This window comes from Coregonus lavaretus (genome assembly GCF_964263955.1).
Source record: "Coregonus lavaretus genome assembly, chromosome: 12".
Classification (NCBI taxonomy): domain Eukaryota; kingdom Metazoa; phylum Chordata; class Actinopteri; order Salmoniformes; family Salmonidae; genus Coregonus; species Coregonus lavaretus.
In genome coordinates this window covers 55,515,234-55,535,026 of record NC_139999.1, presented here as the reverse complement: position 1 = coordinate 55,535,026, position 19,793 = coordinate 55,515,234, and the positions used below count along the sequence as shown (strand labels likewise).

The window sequence follows — 19,793 nt, the reverse complement described above, 5'->3', positions numbered from 1 at the left end:
TGACTGATGTCTTGAGATGTTGCTTCAATATATCCACATAATTTCCCTTCCTCATGATGCCATTTATTTTGTGAAGTGCACCAGTCCCTCCTGCAGCAAAGCACCCCCACAGCATGATGCTGCCACCCCCGTGCTTCACGGTTGGGATGGTATTCTTTGGCTTGCAAGCCTTCCCCTTTTTCCTCCAAACACAACGATGGTCATTATGGCCAAAAGGTTATATTTTTGTTTCATCATACCAGAGGACATTTCTGCAAAAAGTACGATCTTTGTCCCCATGTACAGTTGCAAACCATAGTCTGGCTCTTTTATAGCGGTTTTGGAGCAGTGGCTTCTTCCTTGCTGAGCGGCCTTTCAGATTATGTTGATATAGGACTCGTTTTACTGTGGATATTGATACTTTTGTACCGGTTTCCTCCAGCATCTTCACAAGGTCCTTTGCTGTTGTTCTGGATTGATTTGCTCTTTTCGCACCAAAGTACGTTCATCTCTAGGAGACAGAAAGCGTCTCCTTCCTGAGCGGTATGACGGCTGTGTGGTCCCATGGTGTTTATACTTGCGTACTATTGTTTGTACAGATGAACGTGGTACCTTCAGGCGTTTGGAAATTGCTCCCAAAGATGAACCAGATTTGTGGAGGTCTATAATTTGTTTTCTGAGGTCTTGGCTGATTTATTTAGATTTTCCCACGATGTCAAGCAAAGAGGCACTGCGTTTGAAGGTAGGCCTTGAAATACATCCACAGGTAGACCTACAACTGACTCAAATGATGTCAATTAGCCTATCAGAAGGTTCTAAAGCCATGACATCTTTTTCTGGAATTTTCCAAGCTGTTTAAAGGCACAGTCAACTTAGTGGATGTAAACTTCTGACCCACTGGAATTGTGATACAGTGAATTATAAGTGAAATAATCTGTCTGTAAACAATTGTTGGAAAAATTACTTGTGTCATGCACAAAGTAGATGTCCTAACCGACTTGCCAAAACGATAATTTGTTAACAAGAAATTTGTGGAGTGGTTGAAAAACGAGTTTTAATGACTCCAACCTAAGTGTATGTAAACTTCCGACTTCAACTGTATACAGTACCAGTGAAAAGTCTGGACACCCCTACTCATATTCAAGGGTTTTTCTTTATTTTTTATACTATTATCTACATTGTAGAATAATAATGAAGATATCAAAACTATGAAATAACACATACGGAATCATGTACTAACCAAAAAAGTGTTAAACAAATAAAAATATATTTTATATTTGAGATTCTTCAAAGTAGCCACCCTTTGCCTTGATGACAGCTTTTCACACTCTTGGCATTCTCTCAACCAGCTTCATGAGGTAGTCATCTGGAATGCATTTCAATTAATAGGTGTGCCTTCTTAAAAGTTAAATTTGTGGAATATATTTCCAGAGTTCAAGTAACAGACATCTCAACATCAACTGTTCAGAGGACACTGCGTGAATCAGACCTTCATGGTCAAATTGCTGCAAAGAAGCCACTACTAAAGGACACCAATAAGAAGAAGAGACGTGCTTGGGCCAAGAAACACGAGCAATGGACATTAGACCGATGGAAATCTGTCCTTTGGTCTGATGAGTCCAAATTTGAGATTTTTGGTTCCAACCGCCGTGTCTTTGTGATACACAGAGTAGGTAAACGGATCATCTCTGCATGTGTGGTTCCCACCGTGACGCATGGAGGAGGAGGAGGTGTGATGGTGCTTTGCTGGTGACACTGTTGGTGATTTATTTAGAATTCAAGGCACGCTTAACCAGCATGGCTACCACAGCATTCTGCAGCAATACGCCATCCCATCTGGTTTCTCAACAGGACAATGACCCAACACCTCCAGGCTGTGTAAGGGCTATTTGACCAAGAAGGAGAGTGATGGTGTGCTGCATCAGATAACCTGGCCTCCAGAAGTACCCATTATTTAGATCTGGGGTTCCTATGCATAACTTTCACCAAAATTAAAATAGTCCAGGCATTTATATATAAATTCTAGTCATACTTTATCAAAGGCTTTTTCAAAATCTGCTATGAAGACCATGCCTGGTTTCTTCTATGTTTCATAGCCTAGCTTGATGATCCTCTCTTCAGCTCCTCTAGACACTGGGGTTGTGAGCAGGAGGCTGGTGATGTGTTTCTAGTGAGCAAGCCAGTGGTTGCATTTATTTAATGAAACCTGTTTGCTAAACACCTTGCTAAAAGTAGCTTTTTAAAAACCTGCATAAATATATACATTGCGCTTCCACGTGACAATGGAACCGGGCTGAACCACACTTCTCTAGTCAGTTGTTCTACAACTAAACATTTTAAAACCTTGGTCTCGTATTGTCTCTCCTTATGTCAGCTGTTAGATCTGTACCGAGCATAAGCTTCTCCATTGAGCATGCATTTTAGTCCAGTCTAAATCTGGTATCGGAAAACCGGCCATAGATCTTGTCAATCGCAATTCATTGGACATTGGATAGTTTTAACTATTCTCAGACAAAACGTATGGCAGCTTAAAGGTGTTCCCCAGACTTGACTGAATCACACGTTCATAAATGTCCCCTCTACGTTCGTACAGTATGTAAAGTAGCAAGGCTTGTTAGAAAGTCAGTGTTTGGCAGAACTGACCTGGACCTTGGACTTCTCCTCCTCCTCCTCCTCACGCACCTGGTTGGGAGCAGAGTCCTCCTTCCCCTCTTCCTCCACACTCTCGATCAGCTCCGACTCCTGACCAACACAGGGAGGATACACAGTTACAGACATATCAGCCAGCTAGCACACATACAAACATACCAGTCAGCGAGCAAACAAACCACAAACAGTCAGCTAGAAGAGATACAGTGCTATGAAAAAGTATTTGCCCCCTTTCTAATTTTCTCTACTTTTGCATATTTGTGATACTGAATGTTATCAGATCTTCAACCAAAACCTAATATTAGATAAAGGGAACATAAGTGAACAAATAACACAACAATTATATATTTATTTCATAAACAAAGTTATGCAACACCCAATTCCCCTGTGTGAAAAAGTAATTGCCCCCTTACACTCAATAACTGGTTCTGCCACCTTTAGCTGCAATGACTCCAACCAAATGCTTCCTGTAGTTGTTGATCAGTCTCTCACGTCACTGTGGAGGAATTTTGGCCCAGTCTTCCATGCAGAACTGCTTTAACTCAGTGACGTGATGGTTTTCAAGCATGAACTGCTCGTTTCAAGTCCTGCCACAACATCTCAATTGGGATTAGTTCTGGAGTTTGACTAGGCCATTCCAAAACATCAAATGTGTTGCTTTTTAGCAATTTTCATGTAGACTTGATTGTGTGTTTTGGATCATTGTCTTGCTGCATGACCCAGCTGCGCTTCAGCTTCAGCTCACAGACGGATGGTCTGACATTCTCCTGTAGAACTTTTTCACACAGGGGAATTGCGTGTTGCATAACTTTGTTTATGAAATAAATATGTAATTGTTGTGTTATTTGTTCACTTATGTTACCTTTATTTAATATTAGGTTTTGGTTGAAGATCTGATAACATTCAGTATCACAAATATGCAAAAGTGGAGAAAATTAGAAAGGGGGAAAATACTTTTTCATAGCACTGTACACCCATATATGGAGATGCAGTGCCTTCAGAAAGTATTCACACGCCTCGACTTTTTCCACTTTGTTGTGTTACAGCCTGAATTTAAAAAGATAATTGTGTCACTGGCCTAAACACAATACCCCATAATGTCCAAGTGGAAGGATGTTTTTGACATTTTTACAAATGAAAAGCTAAATTGCCTTGAGTCAATAAGTATTAAATCCCTTTGTTATTGCAAGACTAAATAAGTTAAGGTGTAAAAATGTGCTTAAGAAGTCACATAATAAGTTGCATGGAGTCACTATGTATGCAATAGTGTTTAACATTAATTCTGAATGACTATCTCATCTCTGTACCTCACACAATTATCTGTAAGGTCCTTCAATCGAGCAGTGAATTTCAAACACTGATGCAACCACAATGACCAGGGATGTTATCCAATGCCTCGCAAAGAAGGGCACCTATTGGTAAAATGGTTAAAAAAAAAAAAATTGACATTGAAAATCTCTTTGAGCATTGTGAAGTTATTAATTACACTTTGGATGGTGTATCAATAAACCCAGTTACTACAAAGATACAAGCGTCCTTCCTAACTCAGTTGCCGGAGAGGAAGGAAACCACTCAGGGATTTCACCATGAGGCAAATGGTGACATTACAACAGTTACAGCGATAAATGGATGGATCAACAACATTGTTGTTCCTCCACAATACTAACCTAAATGAAAGAGTGAAAACAAGGAAGCCCGTAAAGAATAACAATATTCCAAAACATGCATCATGTTTGCAACAAGGCACTAAAATAAAACTGCTAAAATTGTGGGAAAGAAATTAACTTTATGTCCTGAATAGAAAGCGTTATGTTTGGGGCAAATCCAACACAACACATAACGGAGTACCACTCTTCATATTTTCAAGCATGGTGGTGGTTGCATCATTTTATAGGTATGCTTGTCAGTGTCATTTTTTGGATAAAAATATTACTGGAAAGAACCAAGCACAGGCAAAAATCATAGAGGAAAACCTGGTTCAGTCTGCTTCCCAACAGACACTGGGAGACAAATTCACCTTTCAGCAGGACAATAACCTAAAACACAAGGCCGAATATACACTGGAGTTGCTTACAACATTGAATGTTCCTGAGTGTTTTGACTTACAGTACCAGTCAAAAGTTTGGACACACCTACTCAGTCTAGAACTTTTCTTTATTTTTACTATTTTCTACATTGTAGAATAATAATGAAGACATCAAAACTATGAAATCACACATATGAAATTATCTATTAACCAAAAAAGTGTTAAACAAATCTGAATATATTTTAGATTCTTCAAAGCAGCCACCCTTTGCCTTGATGACAGCTTTGCACACTCAGACCATGAGAAACAAGATTCAGCCATTTGCTATTAGACTCCAAAATTTATATCAGATGCATCCTGTTTCCATTGATCATCCTTGAGATGTTTCTACAACTTGATTGAAGTCCACCTGCGGTAAATTCAATTGATTGGACATGATTTGGAAAGGCACACACCTGTCTATATAAGGTCCCACAGTTGACAGTGCATGTCAGAGCAAAAACCAAGCCATGAGGTCGAAGGAATTGTCCGTAGAGCTCCGAGACAGGATTGTGTCGAGGCACAGATCTGGGGAAGGGTACCAAAACACTTCTGCAGCATTGAAGGTCCCCAAGAACACAGTGGCCTCCATCATTCTTAACTGGAAGAAGTTTGGAACCACCAAGACTCTTCCTAGAGCTGTCGGCCCGGCCAACCTGAGCAATCGGGAGAGAAGGGCCCTGGTCAGGGAGGTGACAAAGAACCTGATGGTCACTCTGACAGAGCTCCAGAGTTCCTCTGTTGAGATGGGAGAACCTTAAAGAAGGACAACCCATCTCTGCAGAACTCCACCAATCAGGCCTTTATGGTAGCGTGGCCAGATGGAAGCAACTCCACAGTAAAAAGCACGACAGCCCGCTTGGAGTTTGCCAAAAGGCACCTATAGGACTCTCAGACCATGAGAAACAAGATTCTCTGGTCTGATGAAACCAAGATTGAACTCTTTGGCCTGAATGCCTAGTGTCACGTCTGGAGGAAACCTGGCACCATCCCTACGGTGAAGTATGGGGATGGCAGCATCATGCTGTGGGGATGTTTTTTCAGTGGCAGGGACTGGGAGACTAGTCAGGATAAATGGAAAGATGAACGGAGCTAAGTACAGACAGATCCTTGATGAGAACCTACTCCAGAGCGCTCAGGACCTCCGACTGGGGGTGAAGGTTCACCTTAAAACAGGACATCGACCCTAAGCACACAGCCTAGACAACGCTGGAGTGGCTTCGGGACAAGTCTCAATGTCCTTGAGTGGCCCAGCCAGAGCCCGGACTTGAACCTGATCGAACATCTCTGGAGAGACCTGAGAATAGCTGTGCAGCGACGCTCCCCATCCAACCTGACTGAGCTTGAGAGGATCTACAGAGAAGACTGGGAGAAACTCCCCAAATACAGGTGTGCCAAGCTTGTAGCGTCACACCCAAGAAGACTCGAGGCTTTAATCGCTGCCAAAGGTGCTTCAACAAAGTACTTAGTAAAGGGTCAGTATACTTATGTAAATGTGATTTCAGTTTTAGATTTTTAATACATTTGCAAACATTTCTAAAAATCTGTTTTTGCTTTGTCATTGTGGGGTATTGTGTGTAGATTGATGAGGGAAAAAAACGATTTAATCAATTTTAGAATAAGGCTGTAACGTAACAAAATGTGGAAGGTGGTCTGAATACTTTCCGAATACACTGCATCTAATCAAGATATATATCCTTTTTCATATATATATACAGTTGAAGTCGGAAGTTTACATACACTTAGGTTGGAGTCATTAAAACTTGTTTTTCAACCACACCACACATTTCTTGTTAACAAACTATAGTTTTGGAAAGTCGGTTAGGACATCTACTTTGTGCATGACAAGTAATTTTTCCAACAATTGTTTACAGACAGATTATTTCACTTATAATTCACTGCATCACAATTCCAGTGGGTCAGAAGTTTATATACACTAAGTTGACTGTGCCTTTAAACAGCTTGGAAAATTCCAGGAAATGATGTCATGGCTTTAGAAGTTTCTGATAGGCTAATTGACATAATTTGAGTCAATTGGAGGTGTACCTGTGGATGTATTTCAAAGCCTACCTTCAAACTCAGTGTCTCTTTGCTTGACATCATGGGTAAATCAAAAGAAATCAACCAAGACCTCAGAAAAAAAATTGTAGACCTCCACAAGTCTGGTTCATCCTTGGGAGCAATTTCCAAACGCCTGAAGGTACCACGTTCATTTGTACAAACAATAGTACGCAAGTATAAACACCATGGGACCACGCAGCCGTTATACCGCTCAGGAAGGAGACGTGTTCTGCCTCCTAGAGATGAACGTACTTTGATGCGAAAAGTGCAAATCAATCCCAGAACAACAGCAAAGGACCTTGTGAAGATGCTGGAGGAAACAGGTACAAAAGTATCTATATCCACAGTAAACCGAGTCCTATATCGACATAACCTGAAAGGCTGCACAGCAAGGAAGAAGCCACTGCTCAAAAACCGACATAAAAAAGCCAGACTACGGTTTGCAACTGCACATGTGGACAAAGATGGTACTTTTGAGAAATGTCCTCTGGTATGATGAAACAAAATTAGAACTGTTTGGCCATAATGACCATCGTTATGTTTGGAGGAAAAAGGGGGAAGGCTTGCAAGCCGAAGAACACCATCCTAACCGTGAAGCACGGGGGTGGCATCATGCTGTGAGGGTGCTTTGCTGCAGGATGGACTGGTGCACTTCACAAAATGGATGGCATCATGAGGAAGGAAAATTATGTGGATATATTGACGCAACGTCTCAAGACATCAGTCAGGAAGTTAAAGCTTGGTCGCAAATGGGTCTTCCAAATGGACAATGACCCCAAGCACACTTCTAAGGTTGTGGTAAAATGGCTTAAGGACAACAAAGTCAAGGTATTGGAGTGGCCATCACAAAGCCCTGACCTCAATCCTATTGAAAATGTGTGGGCAGAACTGAAAAAGTGTGTGCGAGCAAGGAGGCCTACAAACCTGACTCAGTTACACCAGCTCTGTCAGGAGGAATGGGACAAAATTCCCCCAACTTATTGTGGGAAGCTTGTGGAAGGCTACCCGAAACGTTTGACCCAAGTTAAACAATTTAAAGGCAATGCTACCAAATACTAAATGAGTGCATGTAAACTTCTGACCCACTGGGAATGTGATGAAAGAAATAAAAGCTGAAATAAACTATTCTGACATTACACATTCTTAAAATAAAGTGGTGATCCTAACTGACCTAAAACAGGGAATATTTACTAGGCTTAAATGTCAGGAATTGTGAAAAACTGAGTTTAAATGTATTTGGCTAAGGTGTATGTAAACTTCTGACTTCAACTGTGTGTGTGTGTGTATACAGTGAGGGAAAAAAGTATTTGATCCCCTGCTGATTTTGTACGTTTGCCCACTGACAAAGAAATTATCAGTCTATAATTTTAATGGTAGGTTTATTTGAACAGTGAGACAGAATAACAACAAAAAAATCCAGAAAAACGCATGTAAAAAATGTTATAAATTGATTTGCATTTTAATGAGGGAAATAAGTATTTGACCACCTCTCAATCAGAAAGATTTCTGGCTCCCAGGTGTCTTTTATACAGGTAACGAGCTGAGATTAGGCGCACACTCTTAAAGGGAGTGCTCCTAATCTCAGCTTGTTACCTGTATAAAAAGACACCTGTCCACAGAAGCAATCAATCAGATTCCAAGCTCTCCACCATGGCCAAGACCAAAGAGCTCTCCAAGGATGTCAGGGACAAGATTGTAGACCTACACAAGGCTGGAATGGGCTACAAGACCATCGCCAAGCAGCTTGGTGAGAAGGTGACAACAGTTGGTGCGATTATTCGCAAATGGAAGAAACACAAAACAACTGTCAATCTCCCTCGGCCTGGGGCTCCATGCAAGAACTCACCTCGTGGAGTTGCAATGATCATGAGAACAGTGAGGAATCAGCCCAGAACTACACGGGAGGATCCTGTCAATGATCTCAAGTGAGCTGGGACCATAGTCACCAAGAAAACAATTGGTAACACACTACGCCGTGAAGGACTGAAATCCTGCAAGGTCCCCCTGCTCAAGAAAGCACATATACAGGCCCGTCTGAAGTTTGCCAATGAACATCTGAATGATTCAGAGGAGAACTGGGTGAAAGTGTTGTGGACAGATGAGTCCAAAATCGAGGTCTTTGGCATCAACTCAACTCGCCATGTTTGGAGGAGGAGGAATGCTGCCTATGACCCCAAGAACACCATCCCCACCGTCAAACTTTGGGGGTGTTTCTCTGCTAAGGGGACAGGTCAACTTCACCGCATCAAAGGGACGATGGACGGGGCCATGTACAGTCAAATCTTGGATGAGAACCTCCTTCCCTCAGCCAGGGCATTGAACATGGGTCGTGGATGGGTATTCCAGCATGACAATGACCCAAAACACACAGCCAAGGCAACAAAGGAGTGGCTCAAGAAGAAGCACATTAAGGTCCTGGAGAGGCCTAGCCAGTCTCCAGACCTTAATCCCATAGAAAATCTGTGGAGGGAGCTGAAGGTTCGAGTTGCCAAACGTCAGGCTCGAAACCTTAATGACTTGGAGAAGATCTGCAAAGAGGAGTGGAACAAAATCCCTCCTGACATGTGTGCAAACCTGGTGGCCAACTACAAGAAACGTCTGACCTCTGTGATTGCCAACAAGGGTTTTGCCACCAAGTACTAAGTCATGTTTTGCAGAGGGGTCAAATACTTATTTCCCTCATTAAAATGCAAATCAATTTATAACATTTTTGACATGCGGTTTCTGGATTTTTTTGTTGTTATTCTGTCTCTCACTGTTCAAATAAACCTACCATTAAAATTATAGACTGATCATGTCTTTGTCAGTGGGCAAACGTACAGAATCAGCAGCAGGGGATCAAATACTTTTTTCCCCTCACTGTATATATATATTTTTTTACAAATGTTAGAATCATTCTTCCACTTTGACAGAGTATTTTGTGTAGCTCATTCACAAAAAATGACAATTCAATACATTTGAATCCCACCTTGTAAACACAAAACGTGGAAAAAGTAAAGGGGTGTGAATAGTTTCTGAAGGCACTGTACATCACTGGGGCTGAGCTCAGAGGAAGGCCCTAAAAATGGTCAAAGACTCCAGCCACTCAAGTCATACATATCGCTCTGGTACCGCACGGCAAGCGGTACCGATGCACCAAGTCTGGAACCAACAGGACCCTGCACAGCTTCTACCCCCAAGCCATAAGACTGCTAAATAGTTCCAAGTTAACCAAATAGCTACCCGGATTATCTCCATTGACCCTTTTTGCACAAACTTTGACTAATCACATACGCTGCTGCTACTGTTTACAGTCATGGTCAAAAGTTTTGAAAATGACACAAGTAATGGTCTTCAAAGTTTGCTGCTTCAGTGTTTTTAGATATTTTTGTCAGATGTTACTATGGTATACTGAAGTATAATTACAATCATTCCATAAGTGTCAAAGGCTTTTATTGACAATTACATTAAGTTTATGCAAGAGTCAATATTTGCAGTGTTGACCCTTCTTTTTAAAGACCTCTGCAATCCGCCCTGGCATGCTGTCAATTAACTTCTGGGCCACATCCTGACTGATGGCAGCCCATTCTTGCATAATCAATGCTTGGAGTTTGTCAGAATTTGTGGGTTTTTGTTTGTCCACCCGCCTCTTGAGTATTGACCACAAGTTCTCAATGGGATTAAGGTCTGGGGAGTTTCCTGGCCATGGACCCAAAATGTCAATGTTTTGTTCCGAGCCACTTAGTTATCACTTTTGCCTTATGGCAAGATGCTCCATCATGGTGGAAAAGGCATTGTTCGTCACCAAACTGTTCTTGGATGGTTGGGAGAAGTTGCTCTCAGAGGATGTGTTGGTACCATTCTTTATTCATGGCTGTGTTCTTAGGCAAAATTGTGAGTGAGCCCACTCCCTTGGCTGAGAAGCAACCCCACACATGAATGGTCTCAGGATGCTTTACTGTTGGCATGACACAGGACTGATGATAGCGCTCACCTTGTCTTCTCCGGACAAGCTTTTTTCTGGATGCCCCAAACTATCGGAACGGGGATTCAGAGAAAATGACTTTACCCCAGTCCTCAGCAGTCCAATCCCTGTACCTTTTGCAGAATATCAGTCTGTCCCTGATGTTTTTCCTGGAGAGAAGTGACTTCTTTGCTGCCATTCTTGACACCAGGCCATCCTCCAACAGTCTTCGCCTCACTGTGCGTGCAGATGCACTCACACCTGTCTGCTGCCATTCTTGAGCAAGCTCTGTACTGGTGGTGCCCCGATCCCGCAGCTGAATCAACTTTGGGAGACGGTCCTGGCGCTTGCTGGACTTGCTTGGGCGCCCTGACGCCTTCTTCACAACAATTGAAGAACCTCTCTCCTTGAAGATCTTGATGATCCGATAAATGGTTGATTTAGGTGCAATCTTACTAGCAGCAATATCCTTGCCTGTGAAGACCTTTTTGTGCAAAGCAATGATGACGGCACGTGTTTCCTTGCAGGTAACCATGGTTAACAGAGGAAGAACAATGATTTCAAGCACCACCCTCCTTTTAAAGCTTCCAGTCTGTTATTCTAACTCAATCAGCATGACAGAGTGATCTCCAGCCTTGTCCTCGTCAACACTCTCACCTGTGTTAACAAGATAATCACTGACATGATTGTCAGCTGGTCCTTTTGTGGCAGGGCTGAAATGCCGTGGAAATGTTTTTTGGGGATTACGTTCAGACTTAAATAAAATATTTGTGTCATTCTCAAAACTTTTGACCACAACTGTACTATCCGTCACTTTTTTACTAGTTATACAGTGCCTTCGGAAAGTATTCAGACCCCTTGAATATTTCCACGTTGTTAGGTTACAGCCTTATCCTAAAATTGATTCAATTGTTTTTTTCCCATCAATCTACACACAATACCACATATTGACAAAGCAAAAACAGTTTTTTTGCTAATTTATTAAAAATGAAAAATATCACATTTACATAAGTATTCAGACCCTTTACACAGTACTTTGTTGAAGCACCTTTGGCATTGATTACAGCCTCGAGTCTTCTTGGGTATGACACTACAAGCTTGGCACACCTGTATTTGGGGAGATTCTCCCATTCTTCTCTGCAGATCCTCTCAAGCTCTGTCAGGTTGGATGGGGAGCGTTGCTGCACAGCTTTTTTTCCAGGTCTCTCCAGAGATGTTCGATCAGGTTCAAGTCCGGGCTCTGGTTGGGCCACTCAAGGACATTCAGAGACTTGTCCCGAAGCCACTCCAGCGTTGTCTTGGCTGTGTGCTTAGGGTCGTTGTCCTGTTGGAAGGTGAAACTTCGCCCCAGTCTGAGGTCCTGAACGCTCTGGAGCAGGTTATCATCAAGGATCTCTCTGTACATTGCTCCGTTCATCTTTGCCTCGATCCTGACTAGTTTCCCAGTCCCTGCCACTGAAGAAAATCCCCACAGTATGATGCTGCCACCACCATGCTTTACCGTAGGGATGGTGCCAGGTTTCCTCCAGACGTGACACTAGGCATTCAGGCCAAAGAGTTCAATCTTGGTTTCATCAGACCAGAGAATCTTGTTTCTCATGGTCTGAGAGTCTTTAGGTGTCTTTTGGCAAACTCCAAGCGGGCTGTCATGTGCCTTTTACTGAGGACTGGCTTCCGTCTGGCACTCTACCATAAAGGCCTAATTGGTGGACTGCTGCAGAGATGGTTGTCCTTCTGTAAGGTTCTCCTATCTCCACAGAGGAACTCTAGAGCTCTGTCAGAGTGGCCATATGGTTCTTGGTCACCTTCCTGACCAAGGCCCTTCTTCCCCGATATCTCAGTTTGGCTGGGCAGCCAGGTGTAGGAAGAGTCTTGGTGGTTCCAAACTTCTTCCACTTAAGAATGACGGAGGCCACTGTGTTCTTTGGGACCTTTAATGCTGCAGAAATGTTTTGGTACCCTTCCCAGATCTGTGCCTCGACACAATCCTGTCTCGGAGCTCTACGGACAATTCATTTGACCTCATGGCTTGGTTTTTGCTCTGACATGCACTGTCAACTGTGGGACCTTATATAGATAGGTGTGTCTCTTTCCAAATCATGTCCAATCAACTGAACTCACCACAGGTGGACTCCAATCAAGTTGTAGAAACATCAAGGATGATCAATGGAAACAGGATGCACCTGAGCTCAATTTCGAGTCTCATAGCAGTATGGAAATGTATGCACTCACTAACTAAGTCGCTCTGGATAAAAGCGTCTGCTAAATGACTAAAATGTTAAAATAGCAAAGGGTCTGAATACTTATGTAAATAAGGTATCCGTTTTTTGTTTTGAATAAATGTGTAAACATTTCTTCAAACCTGTTTTCGCTTTGTCATTATGGGTCATTGTGTGTAGATTGATGAGGATTTTTATTTATTTAATCTATTTGAGAATAAGGCTGTAACTTAACAAAATGTGGAAAAAGTCAAGGGGTCTGAATACTTTCCGAAGGCACTGTAAGTACATATCTACTTCAATTACCTCGTACCCCTGCACATCGGTACTGGTACCACTTGCATATAGCCAAGTTATCGTTACTCATTGTGTATCTATTATTATGTGTTTTACTTTTCTATTATTCCTCTATTTTCTCTCTCTCTGCATTGTTAGGTAGAAATACAGTGTAGACATTGTTAATGTTGTAAATGGCTGATTTTTAATGGAATCTCTACATAGGCATACAGAGGCCCATTATCAGCAACCATCAGTCCTGTGTTCCAATGGCACGTTGTGTTTGCTAATCCAAGTTTATCATTTTAAAAGGCTAATTGATCATTAGAAAACACTTTTGCAATTATGTTAGCACAGCTGAAAACTGTAGTGCTTATTAAAGAAGCAATAAAACTGGCCTTCTTGAGACTAGTTGAGTATCTGGAGCATCAGCAATTGTGGGCTCGATTACATGCTCAAAATGGCCAGAAACAAATAACTTTCTTCTGAAACTCGTCAGTCTATTCTTGTTCTGATAAATTAAGGCTATTCCATGCGAGAAATTGCCAAGAAACTGAAGATCTCGTTCAATGCTGTGTACTACTCCCTTCACAGAACAGCATAAACTGGCTCTAACCAGAACAGAAAGAGGAGTGGGAGGCCCTGGTGCACAACTGAGCAAGAGAACAAATACATTAGTGTCTCTAGTTTGAGAAACACACGCCTCACAGGTCCTCAACTGGCAGCTTCATTAAACAGTACCCGCAAAACACCAGTCTTCACTGTTGACGTTGAGACTGGTGTTTTGCGGGTATTATTTAATGAAGCTGCCAGTTGATGACCTGTGAGACTCAGCACACACACACAGCTCTGCTCATCTCCATCATTATCAGATATTAAATTTAGAATGAAAAAAAGAATGTGTTCATGCAACATTTGTTAGTGCATTGCTTCGATTCGTTCCACTTATCAAATCACTTCAAGCTAAATGTATTGTATTGAAGCCCATTTATCTAGATGTGTATCGAATCATGCTTGTAAGGAGAGATGCACATCCCTACTTACCACACTGCTGTGGTCCGAGTCGTCCCGTACAAGGACAGGCGAGTCGGGGGATGATTCCTGAGACTCTATGGGTGCCGAATCAGTGGTCTGCTGGGGAGGCTCCTTATGTGCCTGTTCCTCCTCAGCGGTCCCTCCGTTCTTGGAGAACTCCTCGTCTGGTTCCCCTTCCCCATCCTCTGGTGGCTGGCTCTCTGACTGACTCTCCGTCTCCTCAGATTGGGTCTCCAGCTGGGCAGCCTTCAGGGCGGCCGAGAGCACCTGCACTTGGGCTGGGAGACGCATACGGAAACACAGAGACACAAAGACACAACCACGTGGTCTTGAATACACAGGTCAAATGTACAGACTATTAAAAGTGGAACTGACAGCGTTTTGAGTACTTTGCAGATATGAAACAAACAGACAATCATAATATTAGGCAAAACTATAACATTCCCAGTTTATGCTACAAAACCTACTTCATAAGGGGTAACAAAATAGGTTATATTTGACAAAAAATTCCATGACGTAGAGTAAGGGATTTTTGGCAGAAAAGATGGATGCAGTTCAACACATGATTAATATAGTTCATTCACCAATACTTTCTTGGTAGTCCAACAAATATTGCTATCAGGTTGTAAATCACAGCTGGCCTAGTACATCGTTTGCTGCCTCCAGCCATTCGGGATGCACTGTTTCAGTTTCAATGACTCAATGTTTTGCACAAAAACGGATGAATGTAACTAAGGCTGGGAATGTCAATACAATCAAACTAGCGTCAATCATGGCCCTGTGTAGCTCAGTGCGCTTGCAACGCCAGGGTTGTGGGTTCGTTTCCCACGGGGGGCCAGTATGAAAAAAAAAATGTATGCACTCACTAACTAAGTCACTCTGGATAAGAGCATCTGCTAAAAAAAATAGCATAACATGGCTAATAGGCTAGTTTATCGATTTATGTATCTATTTATTTAGCCAGCTAGAAACACAGAGCCTAACGCTAGCTAGCTAGCTGCTGTGAGGATGTCATGTCATTGGACGAGCGGGTGAGTGGTCGACTTTATCCCCCATATATTTTTTGGTGGCTGAAGCTAGAGATGCAGGTGTTATTTGGTTAGCTAGCAGGAAATGTGAATCACTTTGCTAGCTAGCTATGCTGAACTGTTATCCACAGTTAACATATATATCTTAGTTGTCAATCAAATGTATTTGGCATCGATCAAATGGGAGGGTAGGCTGGCAAGTTCCCATTCAGTTGTCAAAACGTGGTTTGGGACAAGCATGCATTAGCAGGCAAGCTGCTAGAAGGGCTAGCAGGCAAATTTTCCCCATCGTTTCAGTCCAATTTTGACAGCCAACTACAAGCCAAAAAAAAGTTTGAGAGGTTTATCTACTGTTCCCTCATTAGATTTTAGTTCATCTCGCTCTGGCTAACACTTCTCAACTTCCGGACTTGTCTCTGTGCTGTTTGTTGCTACTTGGCTATCTGCCAAACTTTTCAGCCGAAAAAGCTAAGTAGTAACATTAACATTATGCCATCTAATTGCAGTCGCTGTACTCATAATATACAGGATAACTATCTGCCCCTCCCAAAAGAAAGAATGTGTAGATAATTGGCTCTCTTTCTGGGACTCACCCACAAACAGGACCAAGCCTGGCCAGCTGAGGAGTGACGGACTCCATCCTAGCTGGAGGGGTGCTCTTATCTTATCTATCAACATAGACAGAGCTCTAACTCCACAATTAAATGGGGTGCAGGCCAGGCAACAGGCTGTTAGCCAGCCTTCCAGCTTAGTGCAGTATGCCACTAGCACAGTCAGTGTAGTCAGCTCAGCTATCCCCATTGAGGCCGTGTCTGTGCCTCGATCTAGGTTGAGCAAATCTCACTGGAATAAAGACCTCCTCCATTCCTGTCATTATTAAAAGATAGTGATATCTCACATCTCAAAATAGGGCTACTTAATGTTAGATCCCTCACTTCCAAGGCAGTCAACGAACTAATCACTGATCATAATCTTGATGTGATTGGCCTGACTTAAACATGGCTCAAGCCTGATGAATTCACTGTGTTACATGAGGCCTCTCCTCCTGGTTATACTAGTGACCATATCCCCCGCGCAAAGGCGGAGGTGTTGCTAAAATTTACGACAGCAAATTTCAATTTAACCCCCACCAAAAAAAGACTGTTTTCATCTTTTGAGCTTCTAGTTATGAAATCTATGCAGCCTACTCAATCACTTTTTATAGCTTCTGTTTACAGGCCTCCTGGGCCGTATATAGCGTTCCTCACGGAGTTCCTTGAATTCCTATCGGACCTTGTAGTCATGGCAGATAATATTCACATTTTTGGTGACTTTAATATTCACATGTAAAAGTCCACAGACCCACTCCAAAAGGCTTTTAGAGCCATCATCGACTCAGTGGGTTTTGTCCAACATGTCTCCGGACCTACTCATTGCCACAGTCATACCCTGGATCTAGTTTTGTCCAGTGGAATAAATATTGTGGATCTAAATGTTTTTCCTCATAATCCTGGACTATCGGACCACCATCTTATTACATTTGCAATTGCAACAAATCATCTGCTCAGACCCCAACCAAGGATCATCAAAAGCAGTGCTATAAATTCTCTGACAACCCAAATATTCCTAGATGCCCTTCCAGACTCCCTCCACCTACCCAAGGACGTTGGAGTACAAAAATCGGTTTCCCACCTGAGGATCTAAATTTAACCTTGCGTGATACCCTAAAAACAAAACAAAAATTGTCACAAGAAATTTGCTCCCTGGTATACAGAAAATACCCGAGCCCTGAAGAAAGCTTCCAGAAAATTGGAACGGCAATGGCGCTCCACCAAACTGGAAGTCTTCCGACTAGCTTGGAAAGACAATACCGTGCAATATCGAAGAGCCCTCACTGCTCCTCGATCATCCTATTTTTCCAACCTTATTGAAGAGAATAAGAGCAATCCTAAATGTATTTTTGATACTGTAGCAAAATGAACTAAAAAGCAGCATTCAACAAGAGAGGATGGCTTTCACTTCAGCAGTGATGAATTTGTTAACTTCTTCAATGAAAAGATCATGATCATTAGAAAGCAAATTACAGACTCCTCTTTGAATCTGCATATTTCTCCAAAGCTCAGTTGTCCTGAGTCTGCACAGAACTGCCAGGACCTAGGATCAATGGAGACACAACATTTTTTTTTAAATCCTGTATCTCAACACATTCATGAAAATAGTCATGGCCTCTAAACCTTCAAGCTGCATACTGGACCCTATTCCAACTAAACTACTGAAATAGCTACTTCCTGTGCTTGGCCCTCCTATATTGAACATAATAAATGGCTCCCTATCCGCCAGATATGTACCAAACACACTAAAAGTGGCAGTAATAAGGCCTCTCTTGGAAAAGCCAAACCTTGACCCGGAAAATGCAAAAAACTATCGGCCTATATCGAATCTCCCCTTCCTCTCAACATTTTTAGAAAAAGCTGTTGCGCAGCAACTCACTGCCTTCCCAAAGACAAATTATGTACACGAAATGCTTCAGTCTGGTTTTCGACCCCATCCTAGCACTGAGACTGCACTCGTGAAGGTGGTAAATTACCTTTTAATGGCTCTGCATCTGTCCTCGTGCTCCAAGACCTTTGTGCTGCTTTTGACACCATCGATCACCACATTATTTTGGAGAGATTAGAAACCTTAATTGGTCTACACGGACAAGTTCTTGCCTGATTTAGATCTATCTGTCGGAAAGATATCAGTTCATCTCTGTGGATGGTTTGTCCTATGACAAATCTATTGTAAGTCCTTAAGGTTCTGTTTTAGTACCTCTATTGTTTTCACTATATACTCAACTGCTTGGTGATGTCATTCGGAAACACAATGTCAACTTTCACTGCTATGCGGACGACACACAGCTCTACATTTCGATGAAACATGGTGAAGCCCCAAAATTGCCTACCCTGGAAGCCTGTGTTTCAGATATAAGGAAGTGGATGGCGGCAAATGTTTTACTTTTAAACTCAAAACAGAGATGCTAGTTCTAGGTCCCAAGAAACAAACAGATCTGCTGTTGGAGCTGACAATTAATCTTGATGGTTGTACAGTCGTCTCAAATAAAACTGTGAAGGACCTCAGCGTTACTCTGGACCCTGATCTCTCTTTTGACGAACATATCAAGAATATTTAAAGGACAGCTTTTTTCCATCTTCGTAACATTGCAAAAATCAGAAACGGTTTGTCCAAAAATGATGCAGAAAAGCTAATCCATGCTTTTGTCACTTCTAGATTAGACTACTGCAATCCTCTACTCTCTGGCTACCCGGATGAAGCACTAAATAAACTTCAGTTAGTGCTAAAAACTGCTGCTAGACTCTTGACTAGAACCCAACAATGTGATCATATTACTCCAGTGCTAGCCTCTCTACACTGGCTTCCTGTTAAGGCTAGGGCTGATTTCAAGGTTTTACTGCTAACCTACAAAGCATTACATGGGCTTGCGCCTACCGATCTCTCCGATTTGGTCCTGCCGTACATACCTACACGCCTCCTTATTGTCCCCAGAATTTCTCCTATAGAACTCAATTTTTATGGAACGGTCTGCTTACCCATTTGAGAGACGCAGACTCGGTCTCAACCTTTAAGTCTTTACTGAAGACTCAGCTCTTCAGTAGGTGCTATGATTGAGTGTAGTCTGGCCCAGGGGTGCAAAGCTGAACTGCAAGGCACTGGAGCGACGAATCGCCCTTGCTGTCTCTGCCTGGCCGGCCCCCCTCTCTCTACTGGGATTCTCTGCCTCTGACCATTATTACGGGGGCTGAGTCACTGGCTTACTAGTGCTCTTCCATGCCGTCCCTAGGAGGGGTGCGTCACTTGAGTGGGTTGAGTCACAGACGTGATCTTCCTGTCCGGTTTTGCGCCCCCTCGTTGGAGGAGATCTTTGTGGGCTATACTAAGCCTTGTCTCAATGTAGTAAGTTGGTCTGTTGATATCCCTCTAGTGGTGTGGGGGCTCTGCTTTGGCAAAGTGTCAGTCTGTTTGGGTCAGTCTGTCTTATCTGGTGTCCTGTGTGAATTTAAGTATGCTCCCTCTAATTCGCTCCCTCTCCTCCCGGAGGACCTGAGCCCTAGGATCATGCCTTAGGACTACCTGGCCTGATGACTCCTGGCTGTCCCCAGTCTACCTGGTCGTGCTGCTGCTCCAGTTTCAACTGTTCTGCCCCCTCAGAGCCTGGTTCCTCTCTAGGTTTCTTCCTAGGTTCATGCCTTTCTAGGGAGTTTCTGTATAGAACTTTGTGACATCTGCTGATGTAAAAAGGGCTTTATAAATACATTTGATTGATAGTTGTTGATCTTGTTGTTGTTGATGTGCATAGGCAACTTAGGGGGAGAGAGCCTACCTGTTCATGGTTGTTTGATCAACAGGAATGTAAAGTTCCCAAATGTAAGAGGACTCCCATGGTATTTACATATTTGCAGAAATCCATTCAGGTGTATTTTGTGTCTTTTGGCAAACGCTTTCTAATGATTTAAAGTCGCGCTGTTGCTACTGCCTGTAAACACACAGTCCAGTTCAAA

At 42.6% G+C, this 19,793-nt stretch overlaps 1 protein-coding gene across 2 annotated transcripts in view; it reads right to left on the bottom strand.

The window, feature by feature from the left end:
• The window catches only part of LOC311138610 (serine/threonine-protein phosphatase 4 regulatory subunit 1-like), a 57,227-nt gene that overhangs the window by 25,051 nt on the left and 12,383 nt on the right, over nucleotides 1–19,793 (bottom strand). The window contains exons 12-13 of one of the 2 annotated variants that reach the window (XM_084173368.1): nucleotides 14,237–14,505; nucleotides 2,623–2,721 (exon numbers count right to left, since the gene is read on the bottom strand). In XM_084173368.1, coding sequence (XP_084029494.1) covers nucleotides 2,623–2,721; nucleotides 14,237–14,505 — 368 coding nt within the window. The remainder of the gene's footprint in view (nucleotides 1–2,622; nucleotides 2,722–14,236; nucleotides 14,506–19,793) is intronic. The other variant, XM_084173369.1, reaches the window with a different exon arrangement.